The sequence below is a fragment of the Podarcis melisellensis genome, assembly GCF_964234715.1.
Source record: "Podarcis melisellensis genome assembly, chromosome: 7".
NCBI lineage: Eukaryota > Metazoa > Chordata > Lepidosauria > Squamata > Lacertidae > Podarcis > Podarcis melisellensis.
The window spans coordinates 85155684-85171638 of record NC_138539.1 but is presented as its reverse complement, the minus strand read 5'-3'; the positions used below and the strand labels follow the sequence as shown (position 1 = coordinate 85171638).

The 15955-nt window shown below is 43.3% G+C and overlaps 1 protein-coding gene across 8 annotated transcripts in view; it reads left to right on the top strand.

The window, feature by feature from the left end:
- The window catches only part of PACS2 (phosphofurin acidic cluster sorting protein 2), a 49734-nt gene that overhangs the window by 8484 nt on the left and 25295 nt on the right, over positions 1–15955 (top strand). For 6 of the 8 annotated variants that reach the window (XR_014170069.1, XR_014170070.1, XM_081917761.1 and 3 more), the window contains exons 7-14: positions 808–888; positions 3655–3714; positions 7168–7325; positions 7607–7697; positions 8364–8438; positions 10237–10355; positions 13496–13628; positions 15029–15133. Coding sequence is in view for 6 of the 8 variants with exons in the window: in XM_081917761.1 (XP_081773887.1) it covers positions 808–888; positions 3655–3714; positions 7168–7325; positions 7607–7697; positions 8364–8438; positions 10237–10355; positions 13496–13628; positions 15029–15133 (822 nt within the window). In the remaining 2 variants the exon portion in view is untranslated. The remainder of the gene's footprint in view (positions 1–807; positions 889–3654; positions 3715–7167; positions 7326–7606; positions 7698–8363; positions 8439–10236; positions 10356–13495; positions 13629–15028; positions 15134–15955) is intronic. The other 2 variants (XM_081917763.1, XM_081917759.1) reach the window with 1 other exon arrangement.

Here is a 15955-nt window from a genome sequence, read left to right as displayed (position 1 = left end):
TCATAAATGCAAGGGAGTGGACTGGTTATTTCATTCATTTATTTTATTCAAAACATTTAGCCACTTGATAGCCTACTAGAGCAGCTTCAAAGAGAAACTGAAGGACTTATTAGGATTTCCCAGCCCACAAGATGTTGGATCCAAATGGTTTTCTTATGACTTGGGGAAATTTTTCTTGTCCCTTATTGCTGGCAATCCTTTGAAAGTCCACTCCTTCAGTTGGTTGTTGATGCTCTTTGATGGTTGATTCTGAGGAAGTTGACCCTCTGAATCACTCTCAAAGAAGCAACCTGGAACAGGGTCTCCAATGAAGATCTGAAGGTCTTGCTAGGTTTCTCCGGTCAATATCCAGAAGATTTCGAGGTCCTGAGCTTTAAAGAGGTTTATGTCAAAACCAGCACTTTGAATTGGGCTCGTAGCTGCCGCTGGCGTGGTAAAAGAATTAGTGTTGTAGGATTAATTTTTATAATGAAATATTTTTAGAATGTGTGATTATTTGACTGTTTGATTATTTGATTGTTGTTAGCCGCCCTGAGCCCGGCTTTGGCTGGGGAGGGCGGGATATAAAGACATTTTATATTATTATTATTATTATTATTATTATTATTATTATTATTATTATTATTATTATCTGTTTGCCCTAAATAACAGATTTAACAGTTGGGACAGCTTAGTGTACGTTTGCATACATTTTAATTAATTAAAAAAACGCTTGCAAGGCATTCCATCTGCCTTGATGTTGCAACACCCCTGTTCCCCTCATTTGACCTTTGTTGATGATCATAACAAACGTTTCTTTTTCTTCAGGATATGGATGATGATGAGTATGAGTTGGGAAAGCCAAAAAAGCAGTGGAGATCGATAGTAAGAACAGCATCCATAACCAGGGTTGGTGGAAATTAATTTTACTAACATTGATGTGGATTGGGACCAAGGGTCTGCCCAGAATGAAAGAGTGGACTAGATATGGCATGAGGTTTGGACGAATACAAAGCCACAGTAGTTGTATTCATATTTTTGTTTTGTCGTGCTTTGTTGTGAACCGCTTTGAGTGTAATGCATACAGAACAGAATTATAACAAGTAATAAGCAGCTGAAAGTGACTCGGGTGGTTACATGCGTGGCAGGGGAGTAACGTAAGCAGAGGAAACCTTTGTTGTGGTTGATTGAGGTTGCATACAAAAATTGCCCCCTCTCATTTGATCTGCCATTGCCTTGAAGGGGGGCTAGGCTAGTTTGGAGCGATTGACCCAAGGTCATTTGGGGTGCTTCATAGCCAAGCCTGATAATTTGAGGCACATGCCATGTCCTGCTTTAACAACAACAACAACAATAATAATTTATTTATACCCCGCCCATCTTGCTGGGTTTCCCCAGCCACTCTGGGCAGCTTCCAACAAAATATTAAAATACAATAGTCTATAAAACATTAAAAGCTCCCCTAAACAGGGCTGCCTTCAGATGTCTTCTAAAAGAGTCTGGTAGTTGTTTTTCTCTTTGACATTCCAGAGGGCGGGTGCCACTACCGAGAAGGCCCTCTGCCAGGTTCCCTGTAACTTGGCTTCTCGCAGCGAGGGAACCGCCAGAAGGCCCTCGGTACTGGGGTAGCACAGCTACCCCTCTGGAAATTTTTATGAAACATGAGTCTGATTCAGTAATAGCTTCTTCCTTCCGAAGAATATGGAGATAGCAAGGTGCCCTTTGCACCTTTTCTGTCAATAGGGTACATTCAGAGGAGCATTCAGCGTTCCAAACAAGGGTTTTTGAGCTTAAGTCAGTGGGCTTGATGAAACTTGGCTCACACTCTGACACATCTGGATACATGCACCAGGGAGACAACACACTACTGGCTTGTGCCCTGGATTTGAAGCACAAACCTCCAGCCTGGAAAAACAAAACAAAAATATGACTGTTCTCATAGGCTAGAGTTTCTTCTGCAACCATGCTACTTCTGGCACCTTAAGACTAGGTCTTGGACCTGGGGGAAAGAGAAATCCCCCAGGATGTATTAATTAATATCTGTTCCTAAAGATGAGTAGCTTAGGGCAGGGCCGGATTTAGGTTTGATGAGGCCCTAAGCTACTGAAGGTAATGGGGCCCTTTATATGTCCAGCTGTCCTTTGTCGCTGTTTTTTGTATTGAATATATGCTAAATGGTAATTTATGGACCTAATAGGTATCTAAAGCCATTTGCACATACCAAAAGGAGCCTACACAACACAAAACACTGTTGCTGTATGTAGGTTTTATTTTATTTGTTTTTTTTATCTTACGGTATATTTTGGAAATGTACATCCAGTTTTTTTCCTTTAATTTTTTTTTGGGGCCCCCAAAATAATGGGGCCCTAAGCTATAGTTTGTTTAGCTTATACGTAAATCCGGCACTGGCTTAGGGACCTGTTGTGTTGCATCTGCTGTTTGGGTTCAAATAAGGATCTCCTACTTTTATGCCTTTGACACAAATGGTATTTTCACAAGCATATAAAAGCCATTGGCGGGGTTTGAAGTCCTGCCTCTTGCTTCCCAACTACATTCTATACCAAGAGCCACAAGTGTTTCTGTGCTCTGTATATGCCTGTGGCTGTCCTTGTTGCATGGCCCTTCCCCCCAGAGGCTTGACAAGAGTATTTCTCACCCAGGTACGTCTTAAATCTTTGTCCCTGGCGGGAAGGGAGCCTTGTGGCTGATCCATTGTGTTGAATCCTCTTTCTCTTGCCGTACACATTGCTAGCAGGCTTGCAATTTATATTTATGTGCATTCCAATTGTTTTGGAATTTATTTATTAATTATTTGGAGTAGACACTCAGACATCTAGAGGGGTAACTTAGTGCCATGTCCCCATGCAAAAATACAACCTATATTCTTCAGACATCATCTATGTGCCATGGATTGCAGATTTTGTTGTAGAGTCAGTTTGTGGAAAACCGTGTTCTGATGAAAAAGACTCTGTTTTCTGTAATTACTTTGTTTTTAATCTTGTGTTAAGAGTCAAAAAAACAAAAAAAAGGTTAAAGATTTGTGTTAATGGAGCTGGCTTTGGATGAAACGCAGAGCTAACTGTTCCTAACAAACTAATACAACAATACACCTCTGTTAGAGATTTCTAGTGGCATAGAGTTCTAGGGTTGAATATATGCGATTGGAGATCAGGAGTGAGAAGAGCTCATTGGCTTCTTGGCAAAAAAGTAAAAAAGAAGCTACTCATCAGGAATTATTTAATCCTACTCCACTAAAACTGCAAAGTGAATGGTGGAATCCAAGCACAAGCAAATAGCGAAACAAGGGAGATTGTTCTAGACCTCTGTGGGCTTGTCCTCAAGCCTCCAGGGCAATGAATGGCCAGCTGTGTCATTGCACTAGAGGAATATGAGACATCTCTGCCGACACAGAGACAGCAGTTTGCACGCTCTTTCCAGTATGGATCTGGAACTGGCTGTCCTAGCTGAACCGGAAATTCTGGCCCAATTCCTAGTTGGGATGGAATTTAAACAGTCCCTCAGATGAATGAGCAACAGCCGTGGCCCACCTTCTGTAAGCTATTTGCACGTATTAACTGAGAATAAATGGTGCATGGTTTGTTGTGGCGCTGTGCTTCAACACACAGAGATTGTGTGCTTTAGTGTTGTATTGATTGTAATCGTTTGCCTTTACAGCAGCAAAACTTCAAGCAAAAAGTGGTGGCCCTGTTGAGGCGGTTTAAAGTATCTGACGAGGTAAGCTTCTCTGTGGTTGCTGTCTCTAGCAACTTCCTTAAATTCTGCATGGGTTTTGCATTATCCATCAGGCTAAGGGCGCTTTCGTCAGAAATGCAGGACCTCTCTTCGCAGCAGGGACTGGAAACCTTTATCATCTCAAGGGCTGAATTTCTTCTTGGGCGACCTCCTGGGGACCGTGATGGGCAGGGATGGAGGCAAAAGCAAATGCCGCGACAGATGTGACTCTTGTTTTTGCACAATAGGCTGCATTCAGCTGGGCATTTCTGCGCACACCCCCATGCATTCATCTTTCATTCCAGCCAAGGAATGGAACTTGAGGAAGCTGTGCCGTGTGACCTGGGCAAAGTTCCAAGAGCCAAATAAAGAGGCTTTAGTCTCTGGGACTGAGGTTCCGCACTCCCGAGGTTTTACACCAAGGCTTAAAATGGCGGCAACGTACCCCCTAGTTTACCTGTCTGATTTTAATGATCTGGCAAAAGTTGTCTTTTGCGTGTGAAGCTTTGTTAGCCTTCTACAAGAGCGTTAATGTCATTGCCGAAACTGAATGGTCTGAGTAACCTTCTGTGCTTGGGTCTCTTCTAAACTGTAATAGGATAACAGGGGAACCTTAAGAGCACAAAAACATTATTTTCATATAATGTGAGTGATCAGTGTTTTTGAAACATTCAGCCGCTTATAAATTATTTTTAATAAATAAAATATAATGGCCGAGGTGCCATTTACCAACTTATTGTTTCATGTGAAAGCACCTTAATTCTTTTATGAACTTTAGCGGTCTCCCTGTCCTGCTTTCTTGGTAGGGGTGAACTTGACTCCCATTGAAATCAATGAAACATCGTGATTGACCTGTCCCATTGATTTCAGTGGGACTTGAGTCCAGGTAACGTAGCCTGGCTCTTGCCCTCTGTTTCTGTAAAATGTCCTAAGTTATTTTGCCTGTATCTCGCACAACAAAATATGGGCCCTGGTAACTTCTTTGAGCGCCAGTGTGGTGTAGTGGTTAAGAGCGGTAGTCTCGTAATCTGGGGAACCGGGTTCGCGTCTCCGCTCCTCCACATGCAGCTGCTGGGTGACCCTGGGCTAGTCACACTTCTCTGAAGTCTCTCAGCCCCACTCACCTCACAGAGTGTTTGTTGTGGGGGAGGAAGGGAAAGGAGAATGTTAGCCGCTTTGAGACTCCTGAAGGGGAGTGAAAGGCGGGATATCAAATCCAAACTCTTCTTCTTCTTCTGAAAGTAACTTCTGCTCAGTCTTCTGCCTCTCATAAAAAACAACCCTTTTGGCTTCCCAACAACCCTGTTATTTGTAATGCTTGCTTAAGGCAGAATTTGTTTTCTTGCCCAACAGATATGCCTGATGTACTCACCAAGACAACAAAGTAATTTGTGCAATTACCTGAGGGCGGGGATCATATAAAACAAAGAATAAACCTTTGGAGCAAAAATTCTTTTGAAAATGATTATGCCATTTTCTGTAAAATAAGTTTGGGCATTGTACAGATATTCAAAAGGACAACAATCAATATATTATCATTGTAAACTTGGGAAATGAATTATAAAACCCGTTCCTGCATATAGTTACACAATTTGTGCTTGGAGAACATTCTCTCCCTGGTACTTTGCAAGCTGTATCAAGATTGCACAAGCAAATGACCACATCTTGGTGGCAACGCCAGTTTTGTTTCATTTAGCTTCTTAGACTCACAAAAAAATGTCTCTATACCCACTTACCACTCAAACAGAATTTATTTTCACAGTGCAAAGGCTGCAACCATCACCCCAAATGTGAACTTTGAAATAGTCTGTCTGGAATTGCCAATACATCAGAGGGTATCCTGTTTTATTAGGAAAGGTGCCATTTGTAATCATCTGAAAGGTTTTTCAATGGACACCACCAAATGGACACCAAGTGGGGATCTCATTGTGTTCCCACTTCACTTAAGGCACAAAAAATGTCTCCATTTCTGGAGGCTTCAGTGTTGGCTCTTAAGTGACATTTTGCCTCCTGCTCAAAGGTTAAACAATCATGCAACGTGACACAAAGAACAATAAAAAGGCAAGACACAGATACCAAAACTCACAGTTAAACATAGCCAACATGGTGTTGGGGGGGGGGGCTTGGTGTCCTAGTGTCTCCTCTCACATGAATACAGATGGAATCTTCTCCAGTGGACACTGGGAGACCATCAAGGCCTGGGCAAGAGCTGGCTCACTGACAGGAAAGAATGATTTGCTGGACAACATGCCTTCACTGTTGTACTTGTGAAAACTCCCCATATGAGGGGTCTAAATCGCACAGGGAGCCTATTCCACTTTTAAATCGTTATACAGTACACAATGCTTTGTTCCTAAAAAAAGGTGCTGATATTCTGGGCAGTTGCCCTGGCCGAAAAATTTCCTCAGGGCCAGGAAAAACAATTACAGTGGTACCTCGGGTTACGGACGCTTCAGGTTACAGACTCTGCTTCAGCATGAGAACAGAAATTGCACGGCGGTGGCAGCAGGAGGCCCCATTAGCTAAAGTGGTACCTCAGGTACCTCCAGAACGAATTAAGTTCTTAACCCGAGGTACCACTGTACATGTAAGACAATTACATGTTTGGAACTTCATTAAGATCTTGGCATTCAGTTATTCCATGATGCATGATAATTAGATGACTTGCTGCAATGCCATACCTTTTTCTGTGCTCTCAGTACCTTACTGCCTGGGTTTGGGAAGGAAGTATTGGGCTCCAGGATCCTGTCAGACCCTCATGCCTACTTCCCCAAACCTGGGAAGTATTTGACCAGCTTAGGGAAGGAGGTTCGAAGCTTTGTTGGGGTCAGAGAGCCCTTCCGCCTCCATCTCCTCCTCCCCTAAAAGGGGCTTGCCGATCAGATGGTTGGCGGTTCGAATCCCTGCGATGGGGTGAGCTCCCGTTGCTCGGTCCCTGCTCCTGCCAACCTAGCAGTTTGAAAGCACGTCAAAGTGCAAGTAGATAAATAGGTACCACTCCGGTGGGAAGGTAAACGGCGTTTCTGTGCGCTGCTCTGGTTTGCCAGAAGCGGCTTAGTCCTGCTGGCCACATGACCCGGAAGCTGTACGCTGGCTCCCTCGGCCAATAAAGGGAGATGAGCGCCGCAACCCCAGAGTCGGCCACGACTGGACCCAACGGTCAGGGGTCCCTTTACCTTTACTATGCATGCTTTTAAATAAATAAATATGAGCGGAGAAGGCTCCCTGCTGCAGAAGATCAGCACCAACATGAGAAAAGCAGTTGAGCTGAGCAACAAGAATGCAACAGAGAGGCAGGACTTGGTCTCTTCATACAGTTCTAATTTTGTGTGTATGAACTTGTGAAGAGGGCCTAGATATAAATACTTGAATGCAATTAATGACCAAGATGATATTTGCATTTCAAGGAAGCCTCCATTTAACACACTTTTATGCTGCTTGTGCTCTTCTATCTAGGTTTTGGATTCTGAGCAGGATCCAGCTGACCATGTCCCAGAAGTAGAAGAAGACCTAGACCTTCTCTATGATACACTTGATATAGAAAATCCTAGTGACAGCGGCCCTGACATGGAAGATGATGACAGTGTCCTCAGTACTCCTAAGCCAAAGCTAAAGTAAGAAGAGATTTTGATGGCAGCTTTGCAGATTCTCGAACCGACTGTCTGTTAGGATGAGAGATGCTGGGGCAGCAGAGGGGAAAGGGGGGTGGACTGTGTTTCGGTATCTGCCTGCTTGGTCAAACGGCTACTTAGGGAGGGAGAGATCTTGGGAAGGATTGACAGCAGCCTCTCATGTTTTGGCACATGGTTTCTAGAGGTTTCTATAGCCTTGGCCATGTTTTGGAGCTCCTAGAAAAAACAACAACATTACGATGCCATTTGTTTTCTTGCTATAGACCTTACTTTGAAGGAATGTCACATTCAAGCTCTCAAGCAGAAATTGGAAGCCTCCACAGTGTCAGAAACCAGAGAGAGCCACCTAGTCCTGTAAGTGCATAAAAATAATTGAATGCAACCGATAATCACAAATGCATTGCCATTTCTTAGTAAAGGGGTTGTGAGTCAAGTATGGCAGTTTTATACAGTGGGCGCTTGGGTTGCGAACGGGATCCATGCAGGAGGCACATTTGCAACCCGCAGCGCGTGTCTGTGCATGCGCGTGTTGCAATTCTGTGCATGCACAAAGCACAATATATAGTGTTTTTGCGCATGTGCGAGCACCGAAACCTGGAAGTAACCCGTTCCGGTACTTTTGGGTTCGGCGCGGTGCGCAACCCGAAAACGCGTAACCTGAAGCGTCTGTAACCCGAGGTATGACTGTAAATCTATGGATTTGCCTTAACCAGAGGTATTTGCTTTTTGAAGAGGGTTTCGCACAAGGGAATTGTGAATGGTAGGTCTATCTGGAGAAGATAATTCTCTGCCTTTTCTCACTCATGTCTGACAGACTATGCTATATATCTGCATTGTTCAACAGAAAATGCAGCATACTGCATTTTATGGGGGGAAACGTGGATTATTCTGTTTCAGTCATATGCTCCAGCCAGGACTTTCTCCTAGATAGTGTTTGTTTGCAATGTTGCTGTAATGCTAGCCAGTCTCGGGACCAGTATGTTGTGTGATCCTTGTTTTACCGACCCTTGTACAAAACAGGTTGAAGTGCCTGAAGAGGACAAGAATATTGGAAGCAGACAACCAGCAGACAGCGTCTCTGACACTGTGTCTTATGTAAGTGCAATTGCCTTTTTATCATTCAGGCAGGGATCGCTAGAGTGAAACACAGAAATATTTAACAGCTCTACAGAACTTCAGGGTCATTTGGCAAAACAGATGACAACTTCTGTCCTAATCTTTTTGTTTTCAGGGCATTCATTTTGGATTGGTGCCTGTTTATTTTGTTTTTTTTTTAATCTCTGCCCAAGTGTACTGCATTTTCTCCTTTCTTGGAGAAAACCTTGTTTTTTGAAACCTTGCATCCTTTATAGGCCACAATTTGAATATTTAAAAAAGAACAACCACTATCGGCCTTCAGCCCAGGTACACATTCCATGCAGGTGTTTGGGAGAGAGTCAGCTGGGAACTGGGGTGGGGTGCCTATTTTACGTAGGAAAGGTTTGTTGGAGATAGAAGTGTTTTGATGGAGATGTTTTTGATGGACCTTTGAGAGGCGATGTTGAGCTATGTGTAGAAGGTTGTTTTTACTGTTTTTAACTTGAGTGTTTTAAATTCAGGGTTGGTATTGTTTTACTTGAAAAATGCTCCTGGGGTGAGAGTTGCTGAGATGGGGGGCAATTACAGTAGTTCAGGGCAGGAAGGAGGCATGGTATAGAAGTTTGGGCAAGCCAGGTTATACATAGGGCTGCCTCTGAAGATGGTTCAAAAACATTGGCTGGTGCAGAATTTGGCGGCCAGGTTGCTCACCGGGGCAAGACAGTTCGAGAATATTACACCAATCCTGACCCAACTGCCCTGGCTGCTGATTAGTTTCTGTGCCCAATTCAAAGTGCTGGTTTTGACCTATAAAATCTTGAATGGCTCAGGACTGCAAAACCTCAAGGACCTCCTCTCTCCTTATAAACCAACCCAGACTCTGATCATCATCTGAGGCCCTTCTTCATGTGCCTCCTCCATGAGAGGTCCAGAGGGTGGCAACACAAGACAGGCCTTTTCTGTAGTGGCCCCCCCTCTGCCCTCTCTGGGGAGGCTTGCCTGCCACCTTCATTGTACATCTTTAGGTGCCAGATGAAAACGTTCCTCATCAACCAGGCCTTTGGCTGATTAACATCCTACGGCCTTTTAAATGTGTTTGTGGGAGCGGAGGGTTATCATTTTGTTTTTTGTTTTGACTATTTATTTTTGCTTTTGTCCTGTATTTTTATCTTGTGAATTGCCCTGAGATCTTTGGATTAAGGGCGGTACATAAATTTTACTCCTACTATGACTACTGCTACTACTACTACTAGGAGAGGGGTTGGTTTATGGGGTTAGAAAAAGGAAGTAAAATGTGCTATTGAGAATGCTTTGACCCACTGAGAGTGGAGGTATATATGAGCTTTGTGGGTGGGTTGATTTGGACTGAGGCAGGAAGAAGAGGTGGAAAGTAGTGAGAATGTGAAGTAGACATCTGGCTGAGTAATGTTTGGTACCTTTGGGTTTTGCTGGGTATAACATCAGCTGCAGAGAGTTTGTTATCCAGTGCCCAGCTTGTCAAATACCATGTGCCTTTGCAACACTGGAGACCTGGGATAGAATGAGGTCTCTGTTGGCATCTGGACTACAGCAGAAACACAGGCCAAAGTGGCTGTTTTACAGTTCATGTTGAAGCCAGACCAACTTGGGGCTTCATAGAATCTATGATACTATTTGGGATAGATCCATAGCTAATGGACTGCATGATGTTTTGCACTGGTCTGGCTATGGTCATGGATTGACCATTACTTATTGGCACTTTTTTATTATTATACATGCTGGCAGAGTACAAAGGCTTTCACAGAACATCCACTCCAGTGTAATTTGTTGTTTGCAGGAAAATAAACAACAGGAAGACATAGAAACTGAACTGTCTCCCCTGGATAGCTTCATGGAAAAGGCTCCACTAAGTGGCAGGATGACAAAGACAGAATCTCTCATAATTCCTTCCAGCAGGTAACCTGTCTATAAGCTGCAACATCAGCTCCGAAACTTACCTTGTTTGTAAATATGCAACTTGAGACAGATGAGCTTTTAACTTGTGGCATCTGAACATCGCTTTGCATGGCTTTCAGTCCCCGTGTTTTGTTCCAGATGTCATGCACCTTGGTGACCATTCCGCTTTCTTACCCAATTTTTTAAAAAATATGACTCAAAGTAAGCTGGCAAAATAATATTTAATAGCCTCACCAGTACAGTGATTAATTAAAGAGACAAAAGTTATACCTAAACAATGAAATGGACATGGCAGAAATCTACTGACAGCTGAGCAACTGCAAACTGCACTTTCCTTTTTCTTCCAGTATTGAGATTTGTGGAGCTATCAATGATTTATACCTCAGCTTAAACCCTTTTATTTGTTCCAGTTCCTTCTGCAAGTAATACAGGGTGTTCCAAACCTGCAGAGCAAATTGTGGGGTTGCCAACAGTGAGGAGGAGGAGGAGGAGGAGGAGGAGAGGAAGAGAAAGTCCTGTTGTTTAAGCAGGAGGACACCATAGGATGTCACTGCTTGTGCTTTTCTAAAATTTGACCCCACTAAACTGCTGCATTCCTAATTCTGATGCACCTTGACTGATAGATTGACTTATCCAGGTAGACATAGATTTCCTAATGAGGTAGCCACTTCTGAGAAGACTCAGTACTTTGGGGACACCTCTCACAAGGCACTTTCCTTGAGGTCTTTTCCTATGCTCTGAAGGCATGTTAACCACTGCCTTTTTCCATTAGAGGTTCATTTTGTTATAAAGAGAGATGTTTCCTTTTGGTAGTGGTGCCCCAGTTATGGAGTGCCCCCCTCCCAAGGTGTCAGGCAAAGACTTCTTTATTCACTTTGAATTACATAATTCAAAACAGTTTTACTTCTTAAAACATTTTTACTTAAGTATTTGAACTGTGAGGGACACGGGTTAAACCACAGAGCCTAGGACTTGGCAATCAGAAGGTCAGCGGTTCGAATCCCCGCGACGGGGTGAGCTCCCGTTGCTCGGTCCCTGCTCCTCCCAACCTAGCAGCTCGAAAGCACGTCAAAGTGCAAGTAGATAAATAGGTACCACTCCAGCGGGAAGGTAAACGGCGTTTCCATGCACTGCTCTGGTTCACCAGAAGCGGCTTGGTCATGCTGGCCACATGACCCGGAAGCTGTACGCCGGCTCCTTCAGCCAGTAAAGTGAGATGAGCGCCGCAACCGCAGAGTCGGCCACGACTGGACCTAATGGTCAGCTGTCCCTTTACCTTTATTTGAACTGTAACTTTAAAAGAGACTTTGGCTGTTTAATGTTTTTAGTTTTGTCCTTATCTTATGATAATAGAATCATGGAATTGTAGAGTTGGAAGGTGTGGTGGTTTGAGTATGCTGTTCGCAATAAGCACTCTCTGCTCACTCAGAGAGATATTTACAGTTCTTTATTTTACCTGTGTACAAGCAGCACAGTAGAATCTTTTTTTAAAAAATATATTTATTGACATTTCAAAGATTATGCAAAAAGAAAAAACAAAATATATCAAAAATACAAAAAATACAAAACTAAAACAATTTAAAAACACATAAAATTCCATTCACTTATTTTCTTTTAACTTACTTCCCAGACCTCCTTATACCTCTCCTTTTTGTATCCCAATTCAAATTATTAATTCAGCAAATCCTCACCATTAATTTTCACTTAATTTTCAACCTTTCTTTCTCCCCCCCCCAATTTATCTTATTCATTACAGCTGAAAACCACTTAATTTCTAACCAACATCATTCTAGCATTCACTAATTTTGTAGTATTTCCCAAGATAGTCCTTAAATTTCTTCCAATCTTCTTCCGCCGTCTCTCTTCCCTGGTCTCGGATTCTGCCAGTCATTTCTGCCAATCCCATGTAGTCTATCACCTTCATCTGCCATTCTTCCAGAGTGGGCAAAGCAGCACAGTAGAATCATGCATCCGAATTGTCCGGTTCAGATTTGGGGAGTGGTCTTCTCCTGCTTCTCCTCCAACGAAAGAGGCGGGGGAGCTTCATGGGATGTCTCTGACCCTTGTGCTTTAACCCTCTCCTTTCCTGTGCCAAAGGCATAGGCTTCCCATCTGTACCTGAGCTTTCCTTGCCTCGTCCTGGCTCTTTCCCTCTTCCCCTTCCATCATCTCCCGACCATTTCCTTCTGACTGTTCCCGCTCTGACTCTTCTTCTCCCCCCCCCCGACTCCAAGGCGTCCCTTGGCAGTCCTGTGACAGAAGGGACCCCAGGGGAACATCTAGTCCAACCCTCTGCAATGTAGGAATCTCAACTAAAGTATCCATGACAGATGACCACCCAACCTCTGCTTAGAAACCTCCAAGGAAGGAGAGTCCACAATCTCTCAAGGGAGTCCGTTCCTTGGTCAAACATCTCTTGCTGTCAGAAAGTTCTTCCTGATGTTTAGTCAGAATCTCCTTTCTTGTAACTTGAAGCCATGGGTTCGAGTCCAAGCTTCTGGAGCAGGAGAACATGTGCTTGCTCCATTTTCCATGTGCCAGCCCTTTAGATAGTTGAAAATGGCTACCATACCTCCTCTCTGTCTCCTCTTTACCAGGCTAAATATGCCCAGTTCCCTAAATTGTTACTCATTTAGATTTATATCAATATTTGTGTGATTGTGTTTAATTTGGAAATTGTTTTTTTTTTAATATGCTGTTGTTGATTTGTTAGCCGCTTTGTGCTTCATTCAGTTATAGTGGTACCTCAGGTTAAGAACTTAATTCATTCCAGAGGTCCGTTCTTAACCTGAAACAGCTCTTAACCTGAAGCGTGCTTTTACTAATGGGGCCTCCCACTGCCGCTGTGCCGCTGGCGCGCTCTTATCCTGGGGCAAAGTTCTTAACCTGGAGCAACCACTTCCTGGTTAGCAGAGTTTGTAACTCGAAGCGTCTGTAACCTGAGGTATCGCTGTATTAGGCAGGATAGAGTTTTAAAAGATAAATAAAAAAACAATTGCACTTTAATCTGCTGTGGTAGGTTAAAAAACCAACAACCAACATTGAGATTTCCTGCTGGCCCAGGGAAGTTGTAATACAGTGAGCAGCATCTGTGCCGTTTTGGTTTTCTTGCTAAAGGTCCCCATGTTCTCCTTTGGCAGATCGGAAGCAAAGCACATGGGACGCAGAGGCAGAAGCACATCTCTGAAGGAAAGGCAGCCGGCGAAGCAGCAGAATGAGAGAGCCAACAGCCTGGACAACGAACGCTCTCCAGGCACCAGGCATCGCTTGCAGGTGAAATGGGCTGTTCAGTGCCAAGGGAGCATCCTCCTCCGCATTTATGGTGCTTCTGGGGGCATGCTGCAAAACCATCTCAAAGCTTTGTCATAGTTTTGGAGGGGATCTCAAGTTTTGGGGTTTGGAGTTAGTAACAGCTCTCAGCATGTGCACCAGAATGTGCAATAAAGATTCTCTATTTTTTAGAACTGTTTTTATCATATATATTCAATTCAATTACAGTTCAATTGAAATATATATATATATATATATGCTTTCGTAGATTTTCACGGGTACAGGAATGCAGGTTTTGGTGTCCTCGGGTGTCTTCCCGTGTAAAAGTTGGGGTGTCTAGGCGACGTTTCGACGAGGTCTCACTCGTCATCTTCAGGCTGGTGCTTTCGGCTTCTTGTTACTGGAACAGAGCAGGATCTCAGTGTTTGAGTTCCTATAAATACTGTTGAGGGGGTGTGGTGTATAGCCTCCAATGTTCTGGGCAGAGAGGAAGTTCCCAGGCTAGAAGAAAAGGCACACTAGCCTGGGAACTTCCTCTCTGCCCAGAACATTGGAGGCTATACACCACACCCCCTCAACAGTATTTATAGGAACTCAAACACTGAGATCCTGCTCTGTTCCAGTAACAAGAAGCCGAAAGCACCAGCCTGAAGATGACGAGTGAGACCTCGTCGAAACGTCGCCTAGACACCCCAACTTTTACACGGGAAGACACCCGAGGACACCAAAACCTGCATATATATATATATATATATATATATGCTCAACACACAACAAAAGAGACAGAATAAACCAGAATGAAAGTACCACCAGTCTCACCATACAGAGAGAAATAATAAATATTATAGAATCATTAAACTGTTTTTAGCTGGGGCAATCAGAATAAGATCCACTATTTGACTACTGACTCAAAATCCTAAAATGTATTTTATATAATTAACTTTTTGTTTCTGTTCTTTTGTATGTCGTACTTTTGTTTTATTGCTATGGCCGATGGCTGACGCAAATAAAGATTCATTCCTTCCTTCCTTCATTCATTCATTCATTCAAAAGAGGCTATATGAGATCTAAATGGAACCCCAGCCAGTAACTCAGCTGTTGCATTTTGGACCAGCTGAAGTTTCCAAGTCATCTTCAATAATCCCTTGATCCTCAGCAAGTCAGGAATTGGCAACTCTATGGACAAGTAGCAAAACAGTGTGCCTAGATGTTTAAATCAATCCAATTATTTTGGGTGCGCTTCATATTTGACATCACTTCATAGATGTCCTAGCTTAATGGGCTGAAGAAAAACACATCAGATTGTGGGAGTGATTTAGACTGAACATTTATTTAAATAGCTGGGTAATAGACCTTGTTCCAATAAATGAGGAATCTTAAGGGCTGCTTTCATTTATTTACAGATCCCTAGGAAAACTGTGTACGACCAGTTGAATCACATCTTGATCTCAGATGATCAGCTACCAGAAAATATCATTCTGATTAATACCTCCGACTGGCAAGGACAGGTAAGGAGATTTGGAGTGATAAGTACATAGTCATTTTAGCTTAAACCACGAAGGGCCAACTGCAGACAGACCCCTAAATCAGGCATAGGGAAACTCTGGCCCTCCAGATGTTTTGGAACTACAATTCCCATCATCCCTAGCTAGCAGGACCCAGTGGTCAGGGATGTTGGGAATTGTAGTCTCAAAACATCTGGAGGGCCGGAGTTTGCCTATGCCTGCCCTAAATGTTCCAGTCCCCAGGTCATTTGGCTGCCCTTTTTCATCTGTTCAATATTCTTTCTGAGTGGCCAGAACTGTGCACAGTATTTCAAATACGGCTGCATCCTAGATTTGTACGAGAGCTTTGCAATACTGGCAATTTTACTTTCAGTCCCTTGTGAAATAGAATTTCCCCTTTTCATGCTGCCAAATTTATCCCTTCTGGTTAGTCACCGAAGTTCTTGTTGCAATTTTTTGGTTCCGTGTGCATCAGTACATGTACAGGGCAATCCTAACCATTCCTACTCAGAAGCAAGCCCTTCCGAATTCAGTAGATACTACTCTCAGGTAAGTGGGGTTAGGATTGTAGCTGCACATTCGTTGAACTTAATTTACCGCCCATGTGTTGCCCATTCGTGGCGCTTCTATTGCAGCACTTCTAAGGCAGGCTCCTCGGATGTTTGCTATCCTGAGTAGTCTGGTAGCTTTGCCAACTTGGCTGCTTTACTGCTCACTAGATAATTAATGCACAAATTAAATAGTACCAGTCACAAACTTGGTCCGCCTAAGCTGGTTTTGGTTCATTACGTAAAAAGTACTTTACATTCTTTTTTGTCACAAAAT